General features: G+C 42.1%; 1 protein-coding gene across 4 annotated transcripts in view; it reads left to right on the top strand.

The window, feature by feature from the left end:
* Positions 1–18,673: 18,673 nt before the first annotated feature.
* The window catches only part of LOC139538449 (voltage-gated inwardly rectifying potassium channel KCNH7-like), a 48,081-nt gene continuing 39,809 nt past the window's right edge, over positions 18,674–26,945 (top strand). For 3 of the 4 annotated variants that reach the window (XM_071340510.1, XM_071340511.1, XM_071340509.1), the window contains exons 1-2: positions 18,675–19,065; positions 19,524–19,754. In XM_071340510.1, coding sequence (XP_071196611.1) covers positions 18,990–19,065; positions 19,524–19,754 — 307 coding nt within the window. In that variant the 5' untranslated portion in view covers positions 18,675–18,989. Of the gene's footprint in view, positions 19,066–19,523; positions 19,755–26,945 lie in introns of all 4 variants that reach the window. The other variant, XM_071340512.1, reaches the window with a different exon arrangement.

Raw genomic sequence — 26,945 nt, 5'->3', positions numbered from 1 at the left:
ACATCCGATCCTCGTTTGCTTAGTCAAACGACACCGCTGGTTCTGCTCACACTGCCCTACCCTGTGCTTTGACCTCTTTCTCCCCTCTCTCTCCAGATGAAATCTCGCGTCTTGTGACGGCCGGCCGCCCAACAACCTGCCCGCTTGACCCTATCCCCTCCTCTCTTCTCCAGACCATTTCCGGAGACCTTCTCCCTTACCTCACCTCGCTCATCAACTCATCCTTGACCGCTGGCTACGTCCCTTCCGTCTTCAAGAGAGCGAGAGTTGCACCCCTTCTGAAAAAACCTACACTCGATCCCTCCGATGTCAACAACTACAGACCAGTATCCCTTCTTTCTTTTCTCTCCAAAACTCTTGAACGTGCCGTCCTTGGCCAGCTCTCCTGCTATCTCTCTCAGAATGACCTTCTTGATCCAAATCAGTCAGGTTTCAAGACTAGTCATTCAACTGAGACTGCTCTTCTCTGTGTCACGGAGGCGCTCCGCACTGCTAAAGCTAACTCTCTCTCCTCTGCTCTCATCCTTCTAGACCTATCGGCTGCCTTTGATACTGTGAACCATCAGATCCTCCTCTCCACCCTCTCCGAGCTGGGCATCTCCGGCGCGGCCCACGCTTGGATTGCGTCCTACCTGACAGGTCGCTCCTACCAGGTGGCGTGGCGAGAATCTGTCTCCGCACCACGTGCTCTCACCACTGGTGTCCCCCAGGGCTCTGTTCTAGGCCCTCTCCTATTCTCGCTATACACCAAGTCACTTGGCTCTGTCATATCCTCACATGGTCTCTCCTATCATTGCTATGCAGACGACACACAATTAATCTTCTCCTTTCCCCCCTCTGATAACCAGGTGGTGAATCGCATCTCTGCATGTCTGGCAGACATATCAGTGTGGATGACGGATCACCACCTCAAGCTGAACCTCGGCAAGACGGAGCTGCTCTTCCTCCCGGGGAAGGACTGCCCGTTCCATGATCTCGCCATCACGGTTGACAACTCCATTGTGTCCTCCTCCCAGAGTGCTAAGAACCTTGGCGTGATCCTGGACAACACCCTGTCGTTCTCAACTAACATCAAGGCGGTGACCCGTTCCTGTAGGTTCATGCTCTACAACATTCGCAGAGTACGACCCTGCCTCACGCAGGAAGCGGCGCAGGTCCTAATCCAGGCACTTGTCATCTCCCGTCTGGATTACTGCAACTCGCTGTTGGCTGGGCTCCCTGCCTGTGCCATTAAACCCCTACAACTCATCCAGAACGCCGCAGCCCGTCTGGTGTTCAACTTTCCCAAGTTCTCTCACGTCACCCCGCTCCTCCGCTCTCTCCACTGGCTTCCAGTTGAAGCTCGCATCCGCTACAAGACCATGGTGCTTGCCTACGGAGCTGTGAGGGGAACGGCACCTCCGTACCTTCAGGCTCTGATCAGGCCCTACACCCAAACAAGGGCACTGCGTTCATCCACCTCTGGCCTGCTCGCCTCCCTACCTCTGAGGAAGTACAGTTCCCGCTCAGCCCAGTCAAAACTGTTCGCTGCTCTGGCACCCCAATGGTGGAACAAACTCCCTCACGACGCCAGGTCAGCGGAGTCAATCACCACCTTCCGGAGACACCTGAAACCCCACCTCTTTAAGGAATACCTAGGAAAGGATAAAGTAATCCTTCTACCCCCCCCCCCCCTTAAAAGAGTTAGATGCACTATTGTAAAGTGGTTGTTCCACTGGATATCATAAGGTGAATGCACCAATTTGTAAGTCGCTCTGGATAAGAGCGTCTGCTAAATGACTTAAATGTAAATGTAAATGTATTAATGGCGCTGCATACTCCAGATGACTCGTCAGACAAAATTAAACATGCCTATTTATATAATGAATATGAGTTCAGGGGCTGAAATAATTTAGTATTAAGGCAGTAAACCTCTCATTAAAAGCTTCACTCATATATAAGTTATATGTAAACCTGAACTGGTTCTCCAGTAGATTATTAAGAGAGGCTCATCCTTTGTTCCAATTTTTTAATTTTGCCTTTATACAGATTACAACTTCTAATTTTCACTTAATTGAAAATTCAACTTTGTTCAAAGTATCACATACAAAGATGGTTACAATTTCAATTTTATCCTCCAGAAAACACAGAACAAATATTACAACAAATATTATGGTTAAACTCAAAACACTGACTGAAAAAAAACCATTCCTTATGAACAAATATATATTGTGGTGGAATGGTGGAGTTATGTCACATATGCAGCTATCGAAAATATATAGGAATGTTTGCTCAATCCAAAGTTACAACCAACTGATTGCAGCATTACCACAATTATGGAGAAGGCAAGTGGAAGAGGGCAAAGGTCGGTAACTTGTTTGTCTGCCATATATTAAAGATAAAAATTGGCTGAAAGGGATTGGCATAAATAGTTTAATTTGAGGACAAAAATGTTGACAGCTGTGCCATACAGGTTGCAAAATAGCTGGGAAGAGATTTTCAATGTACCGATTCCATGGCACATGGTTTATGAAACTATACAAAAAACAACACTTGATTCAACACTTCCAGATCTTCAATTTAAATGAATATAAAAAATTATTTACATCAACAGAATGCTGTATAGATAGGGCATACAAACAACTCAGGTCATCAGATTTTGCCACGAGGAGACAGAATAACTAAATAATCTATTCTGGTATTGCCCCTATGTAGCTTGTTTCTGGTCACAGGTTAAGGAATGGTTAAAGAAAAATCACAACATTCTTTTAAAATTAAACCTCCAAATAGCAGTTTAGGGTGATTTGGAAAGCCATAATCAATCAATCAACAATATAATAAAACTCGTAGGAAAGGTTTTCATCTTCAGTTCACAGTCTGTGGATACTATGTGACTAGAAAGATTCAAGAAACATCACAGCACAGTTGAAAAATATATGGCACATGGAAACCAATTGAGGGTGGTCTATGGTGATAGGTGGGATGGGCTGAGAGTAGCTGAGGGGTGGGATTCAGGAGCTTATGATCGGTAATGTTTGTCAAGGGAATGTTGTATATTAAAGTACCATGTCTGTAAAATGTAACAACAAAGCTGTAAAAACGTAAAAAGTTATTTTTTTCCTACGCAGAGGGATGGGTTAATAAAAAATAAATAAAAATGGGGCAGCAATGTTTTTGGATTGTCACCAAATGACACACACACAGTTAGAACAGGGTTTAAAAAATATTTGTAGATACAGGGCCATCACAGAATTCATGTATGAAACGCATAGAAGCCTTTTTCCAATATGGCCGCCAAACAGCTCAATGCGGACTTATTGGACAATTACACTTTGCCATAACTGTATGAAATTGTCACGCCTGCTCCCGCCCCCCTCCCTGGAGCTCGAGGGTGACAGGCTGCCCATCATCACGCACACCGGTCACCTTTGTTACGCACAGCAGTGCTTAATTGGACTCACCTGTACTCCTTCAAGTTTTGATTGACTTCCCTAAATCTGTCTGTTCCTCTGTTTCTTCCCCATGTCAGCATTAATGTCGTTATGTTTTTCATGTCCATACGCTGTCCTGTCCTGTTTCATGTATGTTTATTAATTAAATGTTCACTCCCTGTACTTGCTTCTCGTCTCCAAGAATCTGTCCTTAAAACTTATTTTGGATCAAATCCCGTTAGCGGGATCGATTTGACAACATCGGGTGAAATGGCAGAGCGCGAAATTCAAAATAATTATTAGAAATATTTAACTTTCATACATTCACAAGTGCAATACACCAAATTAAAGCTTAACTTCTTGTTAATCTAGCCACCGTGTCAGATTTCAAAAAGGCTTTACTGCGAAAGCAAACCATGCGAATATCTGAGGACAGCACCCCATCAAACAAACACATGACAATCATATTTCAACTCGCCAGGCGCGACACAAAACTCAGAAATAACGATATAGTTCATGCCTTACCTTTGAAGAGCTTCACTCCAATATGTCCCATAAACATCACAAATGTTCCTTTTGTTCGATTAATTCCGCCGTTATATCCCCAAAATGTCCATTTATTTGGCGCGTTTGATTCAGAAAAACACCGGTTCCAACTCCCACAACATGACTACACATTATCTAATAAGTTACCTGTAATCTTGGTCCAAACATTTCAAACAACTTTCCTAATACAACTTTAGGTATTTTATACCGTAAATAATCAATCAAATTTAAGACGGAATAAACCGTGTTCAATAGCGGATAAAATTATAGTGGAGCGAGCGCTAGGTCGTGCGCCCCAAACACAACAGTACACTAGACTCGACCCTCGTTCTGAACAGCCCTACTTCTTCATTACTCAAAAGAAAAACATCAACCAATTTCTAAAGACTGTTGACATCTGGTGGAAGCCATAGGAACTACAAGCATATTTCTATTAAAACGGGCTTGCCATAGGAAACAAATGGAAAACAGATTGACCTCAAAATAAAAATTCCCTGGATGGATTGTGCTCGGGGTTTCGCCTGCCAAATCAGTTTGTTATACTCACAGACAGTATTCAAACAGTTTTAGAAAGTTCAGAGTGTTTTCTATCCAAATCTACTAATAATATGCATATCCTAGCTTCTGGGCCTGAGTAGCAGGCAGTTTACTTTGGGCACGCTTTTCATCCGGCCGTGAAAATACCGCGCCCTATCCCAGAGAGGTTTTAAAGAATGCTGACACCCCAATTTGAAGAGTCGGGGAGTTTTTGGTTTTGGTGGTGACGTCGGGTCCGGGTGCAGCTGCCGATGGAACAAGGGGTGCCTCAGCTAGCTCGTTGGGCTTCCACGCCTTAGCTGGCTCAAGAGGTTTTCTTGTCTTTGTTGGCTCGGTAGGCTCCCATCCCACGTCATGCCTCAGCCGGCTCGTCAGGCTCCCACACCTCAGCCGGCTCATCAGGCTCTCACACCTCAGCCGGATCGTCAGGCTCCCACGCCTCAGCCAACTCATCAGGCTTCTAAGCCTCAGCCGGCTCGTCAGGCTCCCACACCTCAGCGGGATCATCAGGCTTTCACGCCTCAGCCGGATCATCAGGCTCCCACGCCTCAGCCAACTCATCAGGCTTCTAAGCCTCAGCCGGCTCGTCAGGCTCCCACACCTCAGCGGGATCATCAGGCTTTCACGCCTCAGCCGGATCATCAGGCTCCCACGCCTCAGCTGGCTTGTCTGGCACCCATGCCTCGGCCGGCCCATTAGGCTCGCCCACGTGGGATGCCGGATGGCGCACCTAGGGGGGGGGGGGGTGTACTGTCACGCCTGCTCCCGCTCCCTCTCCCTGCCAGGCTGCCCATCATTACACACACCTGTCACATTCATTACGCGCATCAGCGCTTAATTGGACTGACTTGTACTGCTTCACGTTTTGATTACCTTCCCTATATCTGTCTGTTCCCCTGTTTCTTCTCCGTGTCAGCATTAATGTTGTTGTGTTTTTTATGTCCAGACACGGTCCTGTCCTATTTCATGTCTGTTTATTAATTAAATGTTCACTCCCTGTACTTGCTTCTCGTCTCCAAGTGTCTGTCCTTACAGAAATGTTCATAGTGACGTACAGTCAGTGGCAACCTGTCATTCGGGGTAGGTGGGGCAGTAATGTGTTGGATTTGTCACAAACATAACATTTGTATTCAGGACAGAAAGTTAATTTCTTTGCCAGATTTTTTGCAGTATTATTTTAGTGCCATGTTGCCAGCAGGATGCATGTTTTGTAATATTTTTATTCTGTACAGGCTTCCTACTTTTCGCTCTGTCAATTAAGTTAGTATTGTGGAGTAACTACACTGTTGTTGATCCATCCTCAGTTTTCTCCTCTCACAGCCATTAAACTCTGAAACTGTTTTAAAGTCACCATTGGCCTCATGGTGAAATCCCTGAGCAGTTTCCTTCCTCTCCAGCAACTGAGTTAGGAAGAATGCCTGTATCTTTGTAGTGACTCGATTTGTTGATACACCAACTAAAGTGTAATTAATAACTTCACCATACTCGAAGGGATATTCAATGTCTTTAAAAAAAAATACAAATACAGATCTACCAATAGGTGACCTTCTTTTCGAGGCGTTGGAAAACCTCTCTCGTCTTTGTAGTTGAATACAATTATTTGTAAGGTCCCTTGACTGAGGGATAATTGTATGTGTGGGGTAGAGAGATGAGGTAGTAATTAAGAAATCATGTTAAACACTACGATTGCACACAGAGTGAGTCTATGCAACTTATTATGTGACTTGTTAAGCACATTTGTACTCCTGAACTTATTTAGGCTTGCCATAACAAAGGGGTTAAATTCTTATTGACTCAAGACATTTCAGCTTTTCATTTTTAATGAATTTGTAAACATTTCAAAAAACATAATTCCACTTTGACATTATCGGGTAGGTCAGTGACAAAAAAAATCTCAATTGAATCCAAATTTCAATTCAGACTGTAACACAAAATGCAGAAAAAGTAAAGGGGTGTGAATACTTTCTCAAGGCACTAGAATACACAACCAAAGAAGCCAGGTGTGCCAGATACAGAAAGAGGAGAATTGTTGTAAGAATATGCCCAAAACGCTGTCCAAATTGCTAATTTCTGAAGATGTTATGATCAATAATTGTGACATTTCATCTTTAAACATGTCAAATGTACATGCACAGTTTATACTCATGGATATGAGCTGACTAAAAATCTATACAAAGATGTTCAGCCCACCTTTAATGTAGGATATGACGGATCCCTTTGAGCAAAGTTATATTCTATAAATCAGTTTAGTTCTTTCAGTTCAGTCTTGGTTTTTAAATCATTGTTGCCGCGATGTGAATATGTCCTTGAACAGAATACCTGATCTTAATAATTCTAAATGTATATGCTCATATTATCCACAAGAGGGCAGCACACAACTTTTCATAAATCAGGACGTTCAACATTGATAGTCTACTCTACACTCTCCAAAAGAGTATTACATGTTGCATTACAAAAAGTTAACATTTGAAAGAGCGCCTTCATCCAATCTAACGTTACTGTTCAGACATGCTAAACGGTAAGATTGTCATAGATGAATATTGTTGAATCAAAAAACCCAACTAAATATTATAAAACCCAACTAAATAGGTAAAAATTATGCCTTATAAATTAAACAGAATCACACAAAAACAAGTCCCTGTGACAGAGGGTGTACTTGAACATCAAGCTGCCTCAAGGCACCTACAGGAGATAAGCTCCTGTCCTTTGGGCCATTCTGGCTTGGACAAGGGCTTACTTACTAACTTACTTACTTATGCTTATCAAAAAACTAGATCTAAATAAACGTAAACAAAAACAAGCATATATCGACATATATAAATAAGCACATTATAAGGAACATAGAACCAGTTATGCATTTGGGTAAGTAGGTTGAGAATGTTGGAGTGTGAGGTAACATTCTTTTACAGATAGCAATAATAAATTGTTCTCTGAAGCAATGTTCATTTTTTTTATAACGAAATCAGGTTGAATTACAATTTCATCACTGTGCTGGGAGTGATAGGATATGAGGCAGCTAAAATTAAAACAATAACGGAGCTTCCAGTGGGTTGTTCCAACAACTGATGTCTGAATAGGGGCTGTGCACATTTAACAAACTGATCTTTTGTCTGGTCTTGGAATATGAGTTATTAAGTAATTACGCAGCTCATTTCCATTCAATAAAGGTACCTAGTGAATTAGATTGCATCAAATGAGAGTTCCTCATCATTCCTGGAACACCTTAAATTATGCAGCATGAATTTCCAATTAGTATGGATGACCTTTCTGTAACTAATGCCATGCTGAGGTCTGATATACAGTATCTCAGGGGACAATTTACAGTAGAGGAAAACTCCAAGTGAATCCAGGGTGTTGATTAAAGACGCTTACTGTAGGCTAGCCATATTACTGAATAATTACAATATTTTCCCCTTGCAAAGGAATGGCCCTCGCCAGGATATATTTGACTATAAATGTTCAATTACTGTTATTTGAGGTGTAGCAGTTTCCCCTCTGTACATACAGTGTACTGTAGCTGTAAACTGATGTATTTTCTCCTCAACATATTCTACTCAAGTACAAGATAATGTCAGTTAAAAGATGGGTTTCACATAATCACATTTTTTGGTGAATGTGAATGTGGAAAGATAGCTTAAGGAAAGAGACTGACATAAATGTCGCTGCTTAATTGAAGCATAACATAATTTGAGAGGGTAGAGAAGGGCTTTATGTGTTGGCAGTCCTCCAGAGAAGCTCTGCTGTGCAGACAGACAACCCACAAAGAGAGACCCCGGTGTGGGCTGTGTCAAGCAGACAGAGCTGGAGGAGAGGGGCTTGTCTGTGCCTGCCGAATACAGTGTAATGCACTTACGTGGTAAAGACACAAAGAGAGCTGTATGATGTAAGGGGATACGCTTTCACATGGTTGATGCTTTCTATTGTATCAAACTGCAATAACAAGCTACATTTCAATGCTGCCAGCAGCTGAGTTTCCCACAGTTCAAATGACTTGAAAATAAATACAGTTGTTTCATTCTGATCCCAAGCCTCCATATTTGCAGGACAGATGTGAAGTCTGGCCAATGTGTTATGAAGAGATGCCTTAGAACTATGGGAAGTCAATTTACATTGAAAAAAAGGCAGGCAGGGATCCATTGGGGTACAGCAGTTTCCATGGAAACGTCTGATCAAGCAGACCGGATGGATCTAGCAGCAATGAGGTAATCACTCCATTGAGGCCTGCCAACAGTTTGACAACAGTGGTAATGAACTGGTTCCCTTCTAAACTTCCCAAAAGGATGCTAATAGTTTTGAGCTATTCCATATCCTGTGACAGCCGTATCAAGACATCTCCCAAAGAGAAAAAGACAGAAAACTAACAGTTGCTTTCATCCACAATTAATATGTCCAGCTGGTTTTATAATGGCTGGTTTAGTGAGTGGCAGGATGAAATAATACTCCTAACCTGTCTGTGTAATATCATACCTGTTCTATCAGCTGTGTTATAATGCTACTGCAGATAAATAAAATGCATGTGCTTTTATAGGTGGTGCCTTTATAAGTGGTTTCATATGAATATAGTTTAAATTTTATATTCAGAATATTTTCCATATAAAATACTTCCGGCTCCACCTCTCTTTCTCTCTGATCATATACCCTTTTGTCTTCTCTTTGTCTCCTACCGTAATGGTTTTGAGGCAAGATTTTCATTGTGCAAAACAAATTAATTATTTATGATGGAAAATTGGTACTTTGGAAAACAGCTCAAGGATGGTACCTTTAGCATTCCATTGAAAATGGCAGAGCTATGCCCCTGGGTAAATGATCAACAATCTGGTGTTATTAGAGGCCTGGAAAGCCATTTCCATCCGATAAATAGGGGCACTTATAGCTGGATCAGCTCAGTGCAAAACTATTACAAGACCATTTGGAAATGATAAAAGGTTTTAAAGTGAATTCTCAAACTAGAAAGATTCATATCTGTTCCCTGACTATTTGATTGAGTCCAATTAAGCCAGTAATGCAGACAGAAACGAGACGTGCCTTTTGTTTCATCATGATACTGTTTTGTTAATATTACATTCTTAATTTGCTGAATGGTCATCCATCTGAATCATGTAAAAAATATTCTAAAGACCAAAATATTGTTCAAACTGAATTAAATTGGCTGTCACCAAGCATTTAAGTTCCTGCTTATGTTTTCTAAGTGCTGTGTATTTCTAGGGTGTGAGTCCTGGATGGGTGCCACCAGCCAACTAATACTGTTACATAGTGTTACACTGGCGATAATAGAAGGATGTGTAGCTTAGAGAGATGAGCCTGCGGTCCCAGCTTGGACAGTGACAGTAGACAACGCTGGCGGTTCACCGTAGGACATTGCCCTATTTGTTGGTGACATCAGGGTGAATTATCACTCCTGGCCTACAGTGTACCCTGCCTGCCTGCGTGCTGCTCTATTCTCACGGGACCCAGCAGCAGTTTCCTACAGATAGAGGCACTAGGGACACATGGTGCCACATTTATCACCCTGCAAATTAATGGAAAATAGGAAGTGAGGCGAGGTCTCAACGCAAGCTGTGGACTGAGCAGGATAATTGGGAGGTTTTCACCGCAGCATGCATTCTCATTATGCCTTAGTGATGCATCATCTACTACTGTACCACCTCAATCTAACTCAATTAGGACTTGACAATCGATGAATGAGCTCATCGTTTTCTTTGTGAAAGCAGATATGTCCTTAAAACTCAGTTCACACAGTATATAACTTTAAAATGTTGCCCAAGATGTTTCTAACAGGGTGGATATTCCCTGTTACTGGTAGAGTTCTTCAGTGTTTTCTCTTGTGTTGAATGTGCTCTGGGGTTGATTGTGTTTGTCTGCTTGCTTCAGGTAATGAGCTGATTGAGCACACCTGTGCCCCTCCCTATAATTGAGGAGCATAATGGTGCGCTTTGGGCGTAAGTCAAGCCATATCAAGTTGCAATGCCAGTTGCTGTTGCTGTTGCTGTTGCTGTTGCTGTTGCTGTTGCTGTTGCTGTTGCTGTTGCTGTTGCTGTTGCTGTTGCTGTTGCTGTTGCTGTTGCTGTTGCTGTTGGAGTTGAATATGGCCAAAGCTATAATATATAACTTTTGAGTGACCTGACCAAATTCACATAGAAATGTGTGTTAGATCTGCGGTAGATCTGTTCTATTTGAGTTATGTCTATGCTTCCCGTTCTCAAGTTTCGTGTTTGGGTCTTTTACTTTCAGTTTTGTATAACAGCTGAAAATACAATATTTTTCATTATGGAAAATATAATTCACAGCAGTTCAGATGGTACAATGATTCTCTACGCTATACTTGTTTTGTCACAAACTGAAATTAAGCAAACTATTAGAATAGAGTGATTTCTGCATAGTGGATCTTTAAAGTAAAGTCATTGGTTGTATCTTGGTGTGGCAGCTTTGAGCCCAACAAGGTAAAGCCAACCTACTGAATTGTTTGTATTCTGATATGTATACTCTTAAAGGGGAAGGTTAACATTTTGTATTTAATGTAGCTTTGCGTCACTAACTATTGCAGCCTTGTGTGGCTTCTCACTGTGTTCTGTTTGCTTTGTTATTCACCTGTAAGCATTGTGTGGCTTCTGAGCCATTGCTGTGCCTTACCGAAGAACTTAGTGTGTAACTCAATATTAGGAAGGTGTTCCTAATGTTTGGTATACTCAGTATATTAAGTGTTTGATATCCTTAACTATACTGAACAAAAATATAAATGCAACATTTAAATGAGCCATGTTTCATGAGCTGATATAAAAGATCCCTGAAATGTTCCATATGCACAAAAAACTTATTTCTCTCAAACGTTGTGCACAAATGTGTTTACATCCCTGTTAGTGAGCATTTCTCCTTTGCCAAGATAATCCATCCACCTGACAGGTGTGGCATATTAAACAGCAAGCTCATTATACAGGTGCACCTTGTGCTGCGGGAAATAAAAGGCAGTTTTGTCACAATATAATGCCACAGATCTCTCAAGTTTTGAGGGAGTGTGCAATTGGCATTCTGACTGCAGGAATTTCCCCCAGAGCTGTTGCCAAAGAACTTAATGTATATTTCTCTACCATAAACCACCTCCATCGTCATTTTAGAGAATTTGGCTGTACGTCCAACCTGCCTCAGAACCGCAGACCGCAGGGTGAGCGGTTTGCTGATGTCAACGTTTTCAACAGGGTGGGGTTATTGTATAGGCAGGCATAAGCTACAGACAACGAACACAATTTGAATGCACAGAGATACCGTGATGAGATCCTGAGGTCTATTGTTGTGTCATTCATCCGCTGCCATCACCTCATGTTTCAGCATGATAATGCACGGCCCCATGTCACAAGGATCTGTACACAATTCCTGGAAGCTGAAAATGGCCCAGTTCTGCCATGGCCTGCATACACACGAGATATGTCACCCATTGAGCCTGTTTGGGATGCTCTGGATTGACGTGTATGAAAGCTTGTTCCAGTTCCCACCAATATCCAACAACTTCGCACAGCGATGTCGCGCTGCATGAGGCAAATGGTGGTCACGTCAGATTCTGACTGGTTTTCTGATCCACGTCCCTACCTTTTTTTTAAAGGTATCTGTGACCAACAGATGCATAGCTGTATTCCCAGTCATGTGAAATCCATACATAAGGGACCAATGAATATATTTCAATTGACTGATTTCCTTATAACTGTAACTCAGTAAAATCGTCAATTGTTGCATGTTGCGTTTTATATTTTTGTTCAGCATAGATTGGTGTGTGAGGACTGGCAACACATCCTCCACACCGACTATTAACACAGCCCTATGCTGTACTCCCTGTTCTCCCACGACTGTGTGGTTTTGCACGACACCAACTCAAGGTTTGCTGACGACACCATGGTTCTTGGCCTGATAACTAACAACGACGAGTCAGCCTATAGGGAGGAGGTAGATGTACTGTCGTTGTGGTGCCAGGACAACACCTCCCTCAATGTCAGCAAACAAATTCTTGATTTCAGGAAGCAGAGGAGGGAACATGCCCGATCCACATCAACGGGACTGCAATCGAGAGAGTCAGCAGTTTTAAATTCCTCTACGTCCACATCAGAGGACTTGACATGGAACAACACCACCACCACTCTTCTCAAGAGGACTCAACAGGGTCGCTACTTCCTAAGGCGTCTGAAGAAATTTGTCATACCACCCCGTGTCCTCTCCAAAAACCTACCGCTGCACCATGGAGAGCATCCTGACCGCTTGCATCATGGCCTGGTACGGGAACTGCTCCATCCACGACTGCAATGCCATTCAGCAGGTAGTGACGGCCGAGTACATCACCGTGCTCCCACCCATCCAAGACATCTACTGGAAACGGTGCCTGGTGAAGGCCCGCAGCATCATCAAGGACCCCACACACCCCAGCCACAAGCTATTCTCTCCCTTACTGACGGGCAGACGTATCGGAGCATGAGGTCTGACACCAACAGCCTCGGAGGCTGTTTCTATCTACAAGCCATCAGACTGTTGAACACCTGAACTGGACTGACCACCTGCTCTGATTCTCTGCACCTTAGAACACATGCACTCACTCACGTACACACCCACGTATACATTCACAACTGCTGCTACCAGACTCTTATCATGATTGCTAAATACTGCACAATTTAAACACTTGCCCCCCAGTACCCCCTTCCCCAAAACAAAATATTTTACGATAAATTGTGCCTTCCTGTATTACGGTAAAATGTTTATTCTATTCTACTATGACATTTACTACGTTCCTATTCTTTTTTTCTTATTGTTGCATTGTCAAAGAAACCTGCAAGTAAGCATTTCGTTGGACTTTTCAGCCCTATTTACATGTATATCCTACTACTAGTCACGTTTTGTGTATAAACACACCTCAACCGCTCCTGTACCCCTGCACATTGAATGAGGTACTGGCACTGACCTGTATATACAGTTGAAGTCGGACGTTTACGTACACTTAGGTTGGAGTCATTAAAACTCATTTTTCATCCACTTCACAAATTTCTTGTAATTTAACAAACTATAGTTTTGGCAAGTCGGTTAGGACATCTACTTTGTGCATGACACAAGTAATTTTTCCAACAATTGTTTACAGACGGATTATTTCATCATAATTCACTGTATCACAATTCCAGTGGGTCAGAAGTTTTCATACACTAAGTTGACTGTGCCTTTAAACAGCTTTGAAAATTCCAGAAAATGACGTCATGGCTTTAGAAGCTTCTGATAGGCTAATTGACATAATTTGAGTCAATTCGAGGTGTACCTGTGGATGTATTTCAAGGCCTACCTTCAAGCTCAGTGCCTCTTTGCTTGACATCATTGGAAAATCAAAAGAAATCAGCCAAGACCTCAGAATTTTTTTTGTAGACCTCCACAAGTCTGGTTCATCCTTGGGAGCAATTTCCAAACGCCTGAAAGTGCCGTGTTCATCTGTACAAACAATAGTACGCAAATATAAACACCATGGGACCACGCAGCCGTCATACCGCTCAGGAAGGTGACGCGTTATGTCTCCTAGAGATGAACGTACTTTGGTGCGAGAAATGCAAATCAATCCCAGAACAACAGCAAAGGACCTTGTGAAGTTGCTGGAGAAAACAGGTACAATTTTATTTTAAGAATGTGATGAAATAAATTAAAGCTGAAAGAAATCATTCTCTCTACTATTATTTTGACATTTCACATTCTTAAAATAAAGTGGTGATTCTAACTGACCTAAGACAGGGAATTTTTACTCTGATTAAATGTCAGGAATTGTGAAAAACTGAGTTTAAATGTATTTGGCTAAGGTGTATGTAAACTTCCGACTTCAAATGTACTTGCATTCTCATGTTTCTAACTCGCATCATAGTTCTTGTTCGATTTTTATTTTATTCTATTATCTTTGTTGTAATTATCACTGCATTGCTGGGAAAGAGCTCTCAAGGTAAGAATTTCACTGTACTGTTTTATACCTGTTGTATCCTGTGCAGGTGGCTAAACTTTGAAACTTGTATAATACAACTTGAAACTCTTAGCAAGATTCTTGTGCAACAGGCAACAATTTGCGGTACGGCCTTCAACACCTACCCTGGGATTGAGTCATTGAAACTGTAATTACTTATTTATAACATTGTAATAAACTATATATTTTTAACTCTGTTTAGTGTGATCTGTTTCCATGGCCTTGTATCCAGGGGTAGTCCTGGTTGACTCTGCCCTTTCCGACAAAATCCGTTGTTACAACTGGCATAGTATCAACTACAGGAATAGTATTTTATGTAAACCCTGCACGTTACATGCTAAACCTCAACCTCTAGGAGATTAGAGGATGTTTTTTGTCACATGAAATGGCCACAGGTGTGAGTCAGCTCTTGTTGTTCATTCTGTTTTTCTTTTTATCTCATTCATTGCAGATGGTTTTGGCTGCTTGCAGGATGTAGGGTATAAGCACAGCACTCTATTTTGTGTTTTGCGCCGGTGGATTATTCTCCAAGATGGGACAGTAATGGTTTATATGGACAATGAGTAAGCCCTCTGCTGTGCTGTGTTACCAGGGTCGCCCTAATCAGTGGAGATTGTGTGTGTGTGTGTGTGTGTGTGTGTGTGTGTGTGTGTGTGTGTGTGTGTGTGTGTGTGTGTGTGTGTGTGTGTGTGTGTGTGTGTGTGTGTGTGTGTGTGTGTGTGTGTGTGTGTGTGTGTGTGTGTGTGTGTGTGTGTGTGTGTGTGTGTGTGAGTGAGAGTGAGTGAGAGAGAGAGAGACAGGAGAGCAGCAGGGGCGGGCACTGCAGGGGACAGAGATGCAGTCCCTGCATGCCTCCCTGCCTGCCGTGAGAGCTGGATTAGGCACTGGCTGCTGTTTTCAAATTGCTCTAAATTCTCTGAGATTAAGGGAAAAATGAATGAACAGTGACAGTCTGTCATGGGGGAAAATGCTTAATATCAAAACAGCCATGCAATATCCAGAACACATCCATAAAAACCAATATACAGTATACATGGGATCCTGTTTGAAGATCTACTGTTGAAGATATATTATCCATTAAGCTCACTGTATACCGGTCTTAAAAGTCATACAAATATAAATACAACAAGCATGAACAGTGCTGGGTACAGTCACAGTCTTTACTTTATTATCAGGAGGTTTACATTGCTTTGCTCACTTTCAAGGTTTAAAGAGCACCCTTTGGGCTGATGATCAATGTCCTTAGCTGTATGATGCTAACCATATTCCTATGCAGCCTTCCACTACAGGCTGTTAGTGGGGCTTTTAATGCCAGTCTTAATGTCAGACTACTCCAGACTGCATAGTGAACCACATGGGAACAATAGATCAGAGTAACCACTCCCTGCAATGTCATAGACGAGGACCTAGGGATGTGTGTGCAGCATCACACAAGGGAGAATAGTCATGTAATTTCGCTTACTGGCAGTATCTGTTTGTCAATGTTAAAAGCCCCAATACCTCTAGTCCCGTAGTACTGTTAGTCTCTGACATCTCTCAAGCAGCATAGACAGTACAGATAGTACATTTTCTTCTGCAATGCATCATATGCGTCATATCCTTTTAATGACAGTTACTTAGTTAATGGGGCAATCTGGGATTTAAAAAAAAATGCATGTACCAATCCCAGATTACTCCGTTTATATACGACTAATTAGGACTTCAGTAACCAGCAGCAATTAGAGGCATCAAACCACCACTGGTATGTAGGTACTCTTACCATGTCATGGTTTGCAATCAAAGTGAGCGCCAGCCGTCATAGGCACTGCTGGAGCTATTTCCAGTCTTTCACACTCAGGATGCTGACTGCTGAGAGATGAGGGACCAGATTGGAGGATCTGTAATGTCCATACTCAAGGGCACTAGGGCCTCGGTGGGAGACTGCTTACCTTGTGTGGAACACTCAAACGAGATCAGTAAATATCACCCCTCACCCACCCGTCGGTTCTCCTCTGCCGTGAACACTCAGCATATTTGATCATATAAATCAAACACACCCGTGACTAAGATATGTGCATTAGTCATAGTCTGGCACCATCTCTAGAGTAAATACAAATTATTTTGTAGTGTCTTGCACTGTTCTAAGAATTAATCCGTTTCAACATAACAAATTCAGCTTTAATTGTACAACAGTACGGATGACATCAAAACACACGCCTTGGTTATTTTTATTATTTTATAACTCATAACTTGATTGTGGGTGAATGATGACCAGGCCTGGTACATATCTGCAGGGTCCCAGAGTAACTGTAGAATGAGTAATGGGTGAGGCCTCGCGATTCCCTTAATGCAACTGTGATTGAATAAAAGCCCACAGATACAGCTTTAAAGCCAGAGGAAGGCTGTGTTTTCCTGTAAGCCACACCAACAGCTCTGCTTAGCCCCAGCGGAACCACCACGCCTTGCAGAGATCACAACACATCAGGTCAAAGCAAAAATGCACATACATTCATTCTGGGTCTATAAATATGTTTTGCCAGAAGCCAAAATATGGCTTAATTGAGACTTGTAAAGAACTGTCACGGATTAAATAAATAAAAATGCCTGAGAAACTAAGTTTCACAAAGAAGCTGTGCCTTTTACTGGTCTTGGGAAAAAAGGAGTGCTCAGCTGTTAACGTGACCAATGGCATTACAATAACTAATAGTGTACGCAGCTGCATATCGTTTACAGGATAATATATAGGTAACAGACAAAATAAAGGAAACACCAACATAAAGTGGCTTAAATAGGGCGTTGGGCCACCACGAGCCAGAACAGCTTCAATGCACCTTGGCATAGATTCTACAAGTGTCTGGAACTCTATTGGAGGGATGCAATGCCATTCTTCCACGAGAAATTCCATAATTTGGTGTTTTGTTGATGGTGGTGGAAAACTCTGTCTCAAGCACCGCTCCAGAATCTGTTCAATTGGGTTGACTGGTTACTGAGACGGACATGGCATTTGGTTTACATTATGTTCATGCTCATCAAACCATTCAGTGACCACTCGTGCCCTGTGGATGGGGGCATTGTCATCCTATAGGGGGCATAGCCATGCTAGCCAAAAACATTGCCTACCCAGCAGTTTTATACATGACCCTAAGCATGATGGGATGTTAATTGCTTCAGGATCAACACCTGTGTGGAAGCAAGTGTTGACATGATTTTGTCAGCTACTTGTAGGTGTCTTGCATGTGCTATATTGTGCATTTGCATGCAGTTCAAATACTCTGATATACATGCCAGAATGAGATTAAAATAGCCCTCTAAAAAGAACGCTGGAAGACAAAATATGATGCAAGATTTTACACACCACAAGTAAACGCTTATAATGAAAGGAGGCATACAAAAAGAAGGGTACAGTGCAGTACACATGCCATCTATTGAATATGTTGTTTTATTGGAGAAGATGGGTGGTGCGCTATGGAGGACAGTAAGAAGGGGTTTTCATTCTGCACACATTTGCATTTGTTTACACAGAGATTAGCAGAGCTCCCGATTGGTCATTTAGGGATTTCATGAGTTCAAATATAACACTCATTGAGTACATTTGAATTGTTTTGCTACACAATAAGACATAACAATGCAAATCAAAAAAACGCCCAAAACAGTGTGAGATAGTATTTTATATAAGGAAATGTAGCGTCTGAAACTTCAGCACCATGGACAAGTCATCGCGTGCTATAACAGCATAGGCTTCTCACGAGCTGTTACAGAACGCTTGCATGTTGTGGCTTCATTATTTTTGTACTTATGAACTCACCGAGCAAAGCCATTTTCATGAATATATAGCCTATACTGTCCATGGATGATATAACATATATAGTCTACGTAAATAAAAACCACGTGGTTCAAAGATGCCAAGGTTAGCGCTATCAGGGGTCTTTAGGACGTTCTTACCCTAAACCCTACTCTTACCCTAACCCTAACCGAACCCTAATCCTAACCTTAACCATTTTACATTTCAACTTCAAAATTGGCAGGGACGACGTCCCAAGGATCACAGATAGCAAGGACAAAATATGTAACTCATAGCGCACATATTACCTACGCACTGAACAGACATACTGTATGTACAGGTCGAGATTGTTTGACTGTAGTTTCTCAGCACTGCAAATTAACCTTACCCGAGGTGGCAGCGCTGTGCACTAAACCCTTAGGGGGGTAACGTCACTCCCCCTGGCATATCAGCCCCTGTCCTCTATTCTTGTCCACCACATCGCCACAGAGAACGTCAACATCGCATCCATCTTCAACTAGAAATGGTTTACAAACTATATCTGACCAAAGCAGAAATCCTCCCCGATTCCGTACGTATCGGCAAGGAGTCATTAAAATGCTCTGGTATGCATGCTGGCTGAAGTGTGTTCTAGTGAATTTGGGAAAGGTCATTTAAAGTGCAAGGTGAGTGCGCCGAGAATGATTTGTGACAAAGGAAATATCGGCAAGAGGCAACAACGGTAACTTCAGGGTCTCATTGCGAAAGCGCCTTTACACAAGAGCACGGAATAATCATGCCTGTACGAAGAGGTCATGTTGCGCCACAAAATACATTTCTTGGGATAATAATACGGAAATTCGAGGGACAGAGTAAGTATAACATCCCTGGTATCCTCGTGCTAATCTAAAGAGTTGTTCTTGGCGTTGTGGCGCGTGTGTTTTATTAGTCTGTTTGTAAAAGTGGGTATAGAGTGGGCATAAAGTTAGGTTTTAAAAGCTGTTGGATCGTATGAATTAACGTTCATATTTCTCCAATTAAGAATGGGTTTGTTCATTTAAAGAATACGTTAGAGGAACACATCAAGCAGTGTCAAGAATGTATTCTGTTATGCTCTAGTCTAAGTCAATAGATGTTTTCAGAAATCAAGTGCTATTTGACAACTTCTCGACAGTTATTTCAAATTATACCACATTTGTATTAATGATATCAAATACTGGACTGTCTTCAATTTACAAATACTCTTAAAATGTTCATAAACCTCAAATCTAGACACTACAAACAAATTGGTTTGATAGCATTGTGTTTTTTTGTTTCCTTTTTCTTGCAGATAGGAAATTTGTCATAGCCAATGCCCGGGTGCAGAACTGTGCAATCATCTACTGTAACGATGGCTTCTGTGAGATGACTGGCTACTCCAGACCGGATGTCATGCAGAAGCCGTGCACCTGTGAATTCCTCCACGGCGAGCACACTGACACACATGCCATCAGCCAGGTGGACCAGGCTCTGATGGGCTCAGAGGAGCGCAAGGTGGAAATCACATATCATCGCAAAGATGGTGAGTCAGTCAACCGGGCCAGCAACAGAGAGGTGGCCTTATATACTAGGTGTGATGTGCTGTCTCTGAGAAATCATAAGCTACAGTCCCACCGCAAGACATCCACCTCAATGCGAGTCCCAAATGGCACTCTATTATCTTAATAGTGCACTACTTTTGACTAGAGCCCTTTGGGTTCTAGTGCACTATAAAGGGAATATGGTGCCATTTGAGATGCAGGCTTGTTTTGATTATATGTGCTGATATCCTACTTGAGAGAATCGGTGAACACAGTAGAGATGAGGTTATACAGTTTTGACAGTGCACTTGACAATGAGAAGTAATGAGAGCTTTTCCTTCAATTAAGAAAGTGTCTCCATTGACCTGTGCAATAAATGTCGCTATTCATGTGGATGGAGCAAACAACATTTATAGGCAATTAACATGTATAGGAAAGGACTATCAATATCCATATTTCCTGTCTATGTAGAATGTGGATCTTCCTTAACATTTACTGAACAATGCTACTTATGGAAAATATTCTATTTAACTACCAACAATAACAATTTAGGTCTTAAACCATTATGGATATCATTGTTTTGATGAGGTATGATGTGAGAGTTTCAGTAAATGTTATTATATTCTAAGCGAGGAAGCAAGATAACCTTTGACAATGATATCTGGCCTGATTTTTTTTTAAATTGCCGTTGCATAATGGAGGTGTAATCAGTGGCTTGGCAGACAATGCCAGAAGGCTGAACATTCCAATTTATTGAAGACCTTGGCATTGGAGAGGTATTATGTGATATACAGCATCTAGGAGCATGAACCAGCATATTATCAATTTCCAATTGTATGTATAGTAGAGACTGTCAGTGGCAATATGGTAGTTTGTACCTTCTCTTGGTCCTAGTTGTCACTAAGACACATGCAGCAGAGAGAGTGGATCTTGACTCTGACAAGGTCAATGGGGCTTGGTCAGCTGCCATGGCACAGTAGGGAGTAATGTGTTGTCTGTGACTGACAGAGGAAAGGAAAGTGCTGTCTCAGTTCACTCTGGTCTAGAGCACAATATGCTGCGACTCACCTGCCTTCCTCCAAGGCTGTTCCAGACGATTGTAATGACGATACAAATAGCTAACAGCGAATCAATGTAGTCTTGTTTCACAATGACAATAAATCAATGAATGACTGCAGTATTTGCATGCCATCCTGTCAAATCTCTCAACAGTGGCGAGATGGGCCATGCCCAGTCACAACCCTTATAGAGAAATCTATGAGAGTCTGAACAAAACAATTCATCCAGTAATCAATGTACCATCATCAGACTGGAACCAGGGCTGAATCCCAAATAGTACCCTATTCCCTACATACTGCACTACTTTGGACCAGAGCCTTATGGGAATAGGGTGCCATTTGGGATGCCGCACCCGCTTCAAAAGGTGGGCTTTTCTGTTTTCCTCTCAATTAGATTTAACTGTCGGGTTCTGAGTTTTTCCCCATAGAGATCCTGTTCTAATTCCTAATTCTATGGCTTTTCCTGAGCACATGAACTGAGCAAGAAAAGGACATATGAGTTAATGTATTGAGCTTCATCCCTGTGAGGGGTGACACCAGGTTTCATTCTAACTGTACTGTGCATTATGTCTATGAGGCATTGTTATTCCAGCATATGTTCAAGGTCCTTGACTCCTCTAGATGTAATCCAAAAAGAAGATGTGGTTATTATCTCGTCTATCCTTGTTTGACTGTTCTCGTGAGGACCTTCAGTCCTCTTTGGGTTCCATTTTCTTGGGCCACTATCTCCACATGGGTTTAGTGCTTTTTTAGCTTGACTCTAGACATGATATGAACCGTGTTCAGTGCAGGCAGCAGTACTGTGAAGTCGCAGTGAATTAAAAGGAAGTTGCTGCTCAATGACATACATCTAAAAATGTAATTCCACCTCCTGCCATTGTCAGGCAGTGCGCTTTTTGGTCAGTATAATTCACCCCTCAAAGTCATTGCAGTGTCGCTCCTCTTTTCAAGGGATAGTATATGATGACAGGAAGGCAGGTCGTATTTTTTTGTTCCCCCGGCTCACGGCAATAAAGAACGTTTAACCCAACTTACATAGTGAAAAACTTACTTAGTGAAAAATGACAGTAGATTCACCGGAAAATCCAAATAGTTCAATTTTTTTTCTTCCAGCAGCAGCAGTCATCAGCCTAGACATATTTCTGCTAATCACGTGGGAATCAGAGCCAGATGCTCCTCGAGTAAGTCGAATAGATTGTTTTAGAATCCTGGAGAACGACAATAACACAAAGTACCCTAGGGAGCCATTGGTGAGGAGTACCTCTATGAAGAGCAGGGTTTTAAAGTCACTTTAGTCTCCGTGTAGTTCTGTATAAACTCAATGTGTCAATCATGGTTAATAAGGAATGGGAGCAGAGTAAAAGCCATACGACACATTCAAACTTAATCATTACACTCGCTCTCCCGCCCTCCCTCCTGGGCCTCGAGACAGGACTCTTAATACTCCTCAGAGGAGTCTAGAGTGAGGCGCAGAGCTCATGAATAAAGATGTCAAGGATGACACTGCGGTGACTGGGAGTGAGCAGCTTACCGCGTAAATGCATTACAGGGCTATGGAACGGCACAATCCACAGGCTCCCGTAGATGGGAACACAAATGCAAGATTCATGACATCCTTGAGAGCAATGGGCCTATCGACGCGAGTTGTTTGTCGACCCCATTTTGCTAAAGCATTTAGGTAAAGCCTATCACATTTCACAGAGTGGAATGACATTAGACACAATAGGGCTGAACCAGTGTTGACAACATAGAGAAATAGTTGAGCATAAGGACGAATAGGCGATAGTGTCACGGCAGAGGAAATAGAGGAAGTGTGTCTGGCCAATATTAAATCATGACTCACAACTCGATGGTGTTAGACCTCAGGTGCTCCCTCTTGCTTGCTCACTCACGGTCTACAGGAGCGCGATACTATCAAATGAATCATAGTCATGCAGACATGTTAGTATAAAACTGCAGATGGGAATAGTCATGCTTAATATAAGCATCTCTAATTTGGTTTTCATACTGTGTCATGTTCCCACTGTGGGGGGGGGTCTTGAAATGCCCGGTGACGACATCATCAGCAACACATCTCTAGCTCTTCAGCAAAAAGCTGAAAAGTGAAGCTGTTCATGCGTATGCTTCGAAAAGGACAATCAAGACCACAGTGAGATACACATCCAAAACCGTCGCCACAGCCACATTATCGTTCATCTCGGTGTTGAACAGTAAATAGTTGTGAGAGGAGAGAAATCCGAAATCACAACGTCTTCCCTCTCAAAGAAGATTCATAATCAATGAGATAAATATCTTCCTTTGCTGGGTTTTGTAAAACGATCCTATTCCGAGAGGTGTAATAGTACCTTGGAACTGAATGAGTGAGTACAAAGGGAAGCTGACACTGAGCAGAAAGCTGAAGTTAAATACATAAGTCCCAGCATAGCTAGCCATGCTGCTGAAGTATGCGTGGGTGCAGGGTTTCAAAGGTGACTCCCCTTTGAGGAGCTGGAGAGCCGTCTTCCCCCCCGCTGCAGGGTGATGGGGGAGGGTGAGGGCGACAGGGGGGGACACAGGGCACTCACAGTTGGCTGCTTCGGGAGACCTGGATGGCTGCGCTCAAAAAGAGGTGCATGCATTTTTTATTGATCTTAGCCTCTTTGGTTACTCCCAATATGTTGCAAAACACATTTAGTGTTTGCCAAGGTCAGACGTTTATTAGAAAGAAGCCATCCTATCAGAATAAAGATCGGATTAAATTAAAACATATCAGGTTTGAATTGGATTAGTTGATTTTGCAGAAGTCTTCGATAAAATGGGCCTGATATAAATGCTGTTCTAGACAGGCTCTCTGTAATTATCATCTGACAAAAAGCTAATTAACACTGAGTACAGTAGGAGGCAGATGGAGTATTGAACATCACGAACACACGCCTTGGCCAGTCGCCCTACATATCCACATATGAGTTCATATCTCCATTTCATGGGGGACACTCTTGAATCCAATCCAACGGCCACCAAACCATCTGTTTTACTTCCAATTAGCTTTTGCCAGCAATTAGCTATTTCAGCCCATTGGATGACAAATATCAGCTAGCTGGCTAGCTAGCAAAACGCATACAGTAAGATGCACTTGAAATTGGTGTTCATCTTGATGACTTAGAGGACACTGATTAAAGATGAAAGTAGGCCATGATGACTAGCTTAGGGCAGTCTTAACGGAGGCGAGATATGGCCACATGGCCAACAGACTCCAAACAAAGGGTTAGTATGCCTTCCCTCCCCTTACATATTCCCCTCTTGATTGGCTATGCCCCGGTGCGGTTGTGTATGGCCTCCGCAACACAGCCCTGCAACAACCATGTCACATTGTATTAGCACGATAACCGCGGAGAGTGTCATGACTCATGTACAGCCTGCTCCATCTGGAACTGCTGTTTTTCTCTCTAAATGTTGGGATTCATAGCGAACCAAAAAAAAAGGAAGATATGTTTTTAACATGGGAATGTTTCTCCCCTCGTTGCACTAGCATTTAACCTTAAGACGCGTCTGCTGAACAAAATAACAACAACGTGTGCCTATATCATTTTTTTTTCTCATTAATGTGACGTGCCCATAAAGATCCTAAATAGTGTGGGTGAGTGCTGAAGGTCCTATGTTTAAAAAAAGAGGTGGGAAGTACTACTCATAACTAACTGTCCTAGCCCCACCCTTATAGAAGTACTTTTAGACTTCTCTTGCTCGTCAGAATGCTTCTGTACAGAGAAGTATTCCAAGACGAAGAGATCACACAGCTGTAGACCTTCAGCAATCAATATTGGCTCGATGTGCAGCCATCTTTTCAGTTATTGATGGTGGAAATAGAATCTAATGAAATTTCCATCATCTTGAAATGGGAACTGATATCAATACAGCACTGTATCTATGTATTCATACAGGCCCAATACTTCTAGATGACTGGCACCTTGTGCAGTCATTGGTAAGGAATGATATCTATTTTTTATCCATACTTGAAAAGCATTGAAAGGAACATTATAGTTTGCAATGCCAAGGTGATGTACGGTCATCATGTGTATAGTATGCAAAGTAACACGAATTCAGATATATCTGATCTGTAACAATTTAGACTTCACTTACTATTGTCAACACATTGAATATATAGTTAATTAAGAATCAATTTCCCTTATCAGTTATGTCTCTGCAGACTTTTGGAAAAATTTGAAATTCTAAGACTATCAAATCTTTCAGTTACAACATTATTTTCCTAAACCTCATATCTGTGCATCTTAGGAATCACACAATTGCTTTGCCCGCTGAGCTTATGCATTCCTAGTCAGCTTGATAAAAGCTTTTTTCCATGACAGGTGTATTATCCTTAAAGGCCACAATATCAGTATGATCTGCATTTCTCTGTGGCCTGGAATCTGACATTCAATGGGACCAAGGTAAAAGCGCTGGAAATCTCATTTGACCTTCTGCCAGTCTGAAGACAGTGATCATGCTTGGGGGCTGAGGCAGCTCCGTAGGGGCTGAAGGGGCTGCTAGATTGACACTTGAAGGGAAACTTGAACCCACCGACTGAAATTAATGATAGACATCCAATCACTAGGAGAGACACTAATGTACGCTATTAGACCTTTGTATTCTGCTGAACTTGCCACTTTCAATTATCCCAACCTGCCTGCAAATGATCTACAACTCACACAGGGAGGAGGTGGTAACTGGGTCGTATTCATTAGTGCACACTATATTTCGTATTGGACAAGTTCAGTTAGTCCCTCCTTGTTTCAGTCCGTTGTTTGCCATTTGGTGCCTAGTGAATACAACCCGGTACGCAACTAATAACGCAATTGTTTAGGATATGTATAGCACTGAATAACACGTCTTAAACCATAGGTCAAATGCACCACTAAATGCTCTTATTGCACATTTCCCAGTGCTTCTCAGTGTGATTTACCACCAACCTGAGAGGTGCACATAGTGTACGCAACACTGTTTATCCTGGCAGCTTTCCACAATCATGCACGTGGTCTGATGTGATCCGTGTACTGGCAGAGGGAATGAACTGGGGACTTCTCTATTCAATCAACACACCAGAGTCTGTCTGCCATAACAATCCTTCCTAATGACAATGAAAGGTGTGAATAGTCTCCTGGCCACATGAAACCAGGACTAGGAAATGATTGGCCTGTTTTACTCCAAGTTCTATTTGCTTGTAACTTATTTGTAGAGTAAGCATGTATGTGTGCATTTCTGTGTATGTTAACATTATATTATAACGTTAAACCATCTTGTATTGGGATAGAATAATCTTGAGGTCACATGACTAGGCCGGATATGTCATCAGAAGTATCTAACATGATGATTCGGATTCTGCCATTCATCACCCCGGTGGAGGTAAAAAAAAAGAGGATGTTGGCTATTATACACCTGAGTAGGTGACTTTCAGCAGGAGACAGGATGAGGAGGCACCCAAATAGCTCAGCCTTTTGGTGGGGTATTGTTTTCCCATCTGGTAAGTTGAATCAATTCCCAAACATGCTGCCACAGAATCATTCTGGGTCTCCTCTTTCTTGCAGCATTTTCTTTACCCTCCTCACACAGTAGCTAGTTTCCACAGATCTAAAACGTGACGCAGTGTGAAACATTCATGTATGCCAACTAACAGATACAAGATCCGTGTATACACTGAATCATTTATTGCTGAGATAGATGTCTAAGGAGATGAATAGGGGTAATTTCCGTCATGTAATTGTGGGGAAACCTAAATGCAGTTAACTAAAATCGATGAATGATTAATGAGCAATGACAATGAGCAGTATTGATACCGGAGGAGATGAGTGAGGAGTTTCATACAACGGACATTATAACCCATACCAGATGAAGGCGCTTCCCTTATTACCAGTTCACCACAATTATAATAATTGTGGTTACGTGGTTGTCTTACCGAGCTACTGTAAGTTGAATGCACTGACTTTAAGTCGCTCTGGATAAGAGTGTCTGCTAAATGTACAAAATACAAATCCAATAGAAATGTAAATGTTTTTCACAGTTTTGGACATAAAATATTGTTGCGAAGAACGGCCATTCCATGGGGGCACCTATTAAAGTCTGACATGTAAATGCAGTCCAACAGAGGATTGTTATGTTTAATCA

This window comes from Salvelinus alpinus, chromosome 14 (genome assembly GCF_045679555.1).
Source record: "Salvelinus alpinus chromosome 14, SLU_Salpinus.1, whole genome shotgun sequence".
In the NCBI taxonomy this organism is placed as follows: domain Eukaryota; kingdom Metazoa; phylum Chordata; class Actinopteri; order Salmoniformes; family Salmonidae; genus Salvelinus; species Salvelinus alpinus.
Note: the sequence above shows the minus strand (reverse complement) of the source record. Positions and strands in the feature narration are given on the sequence as shown.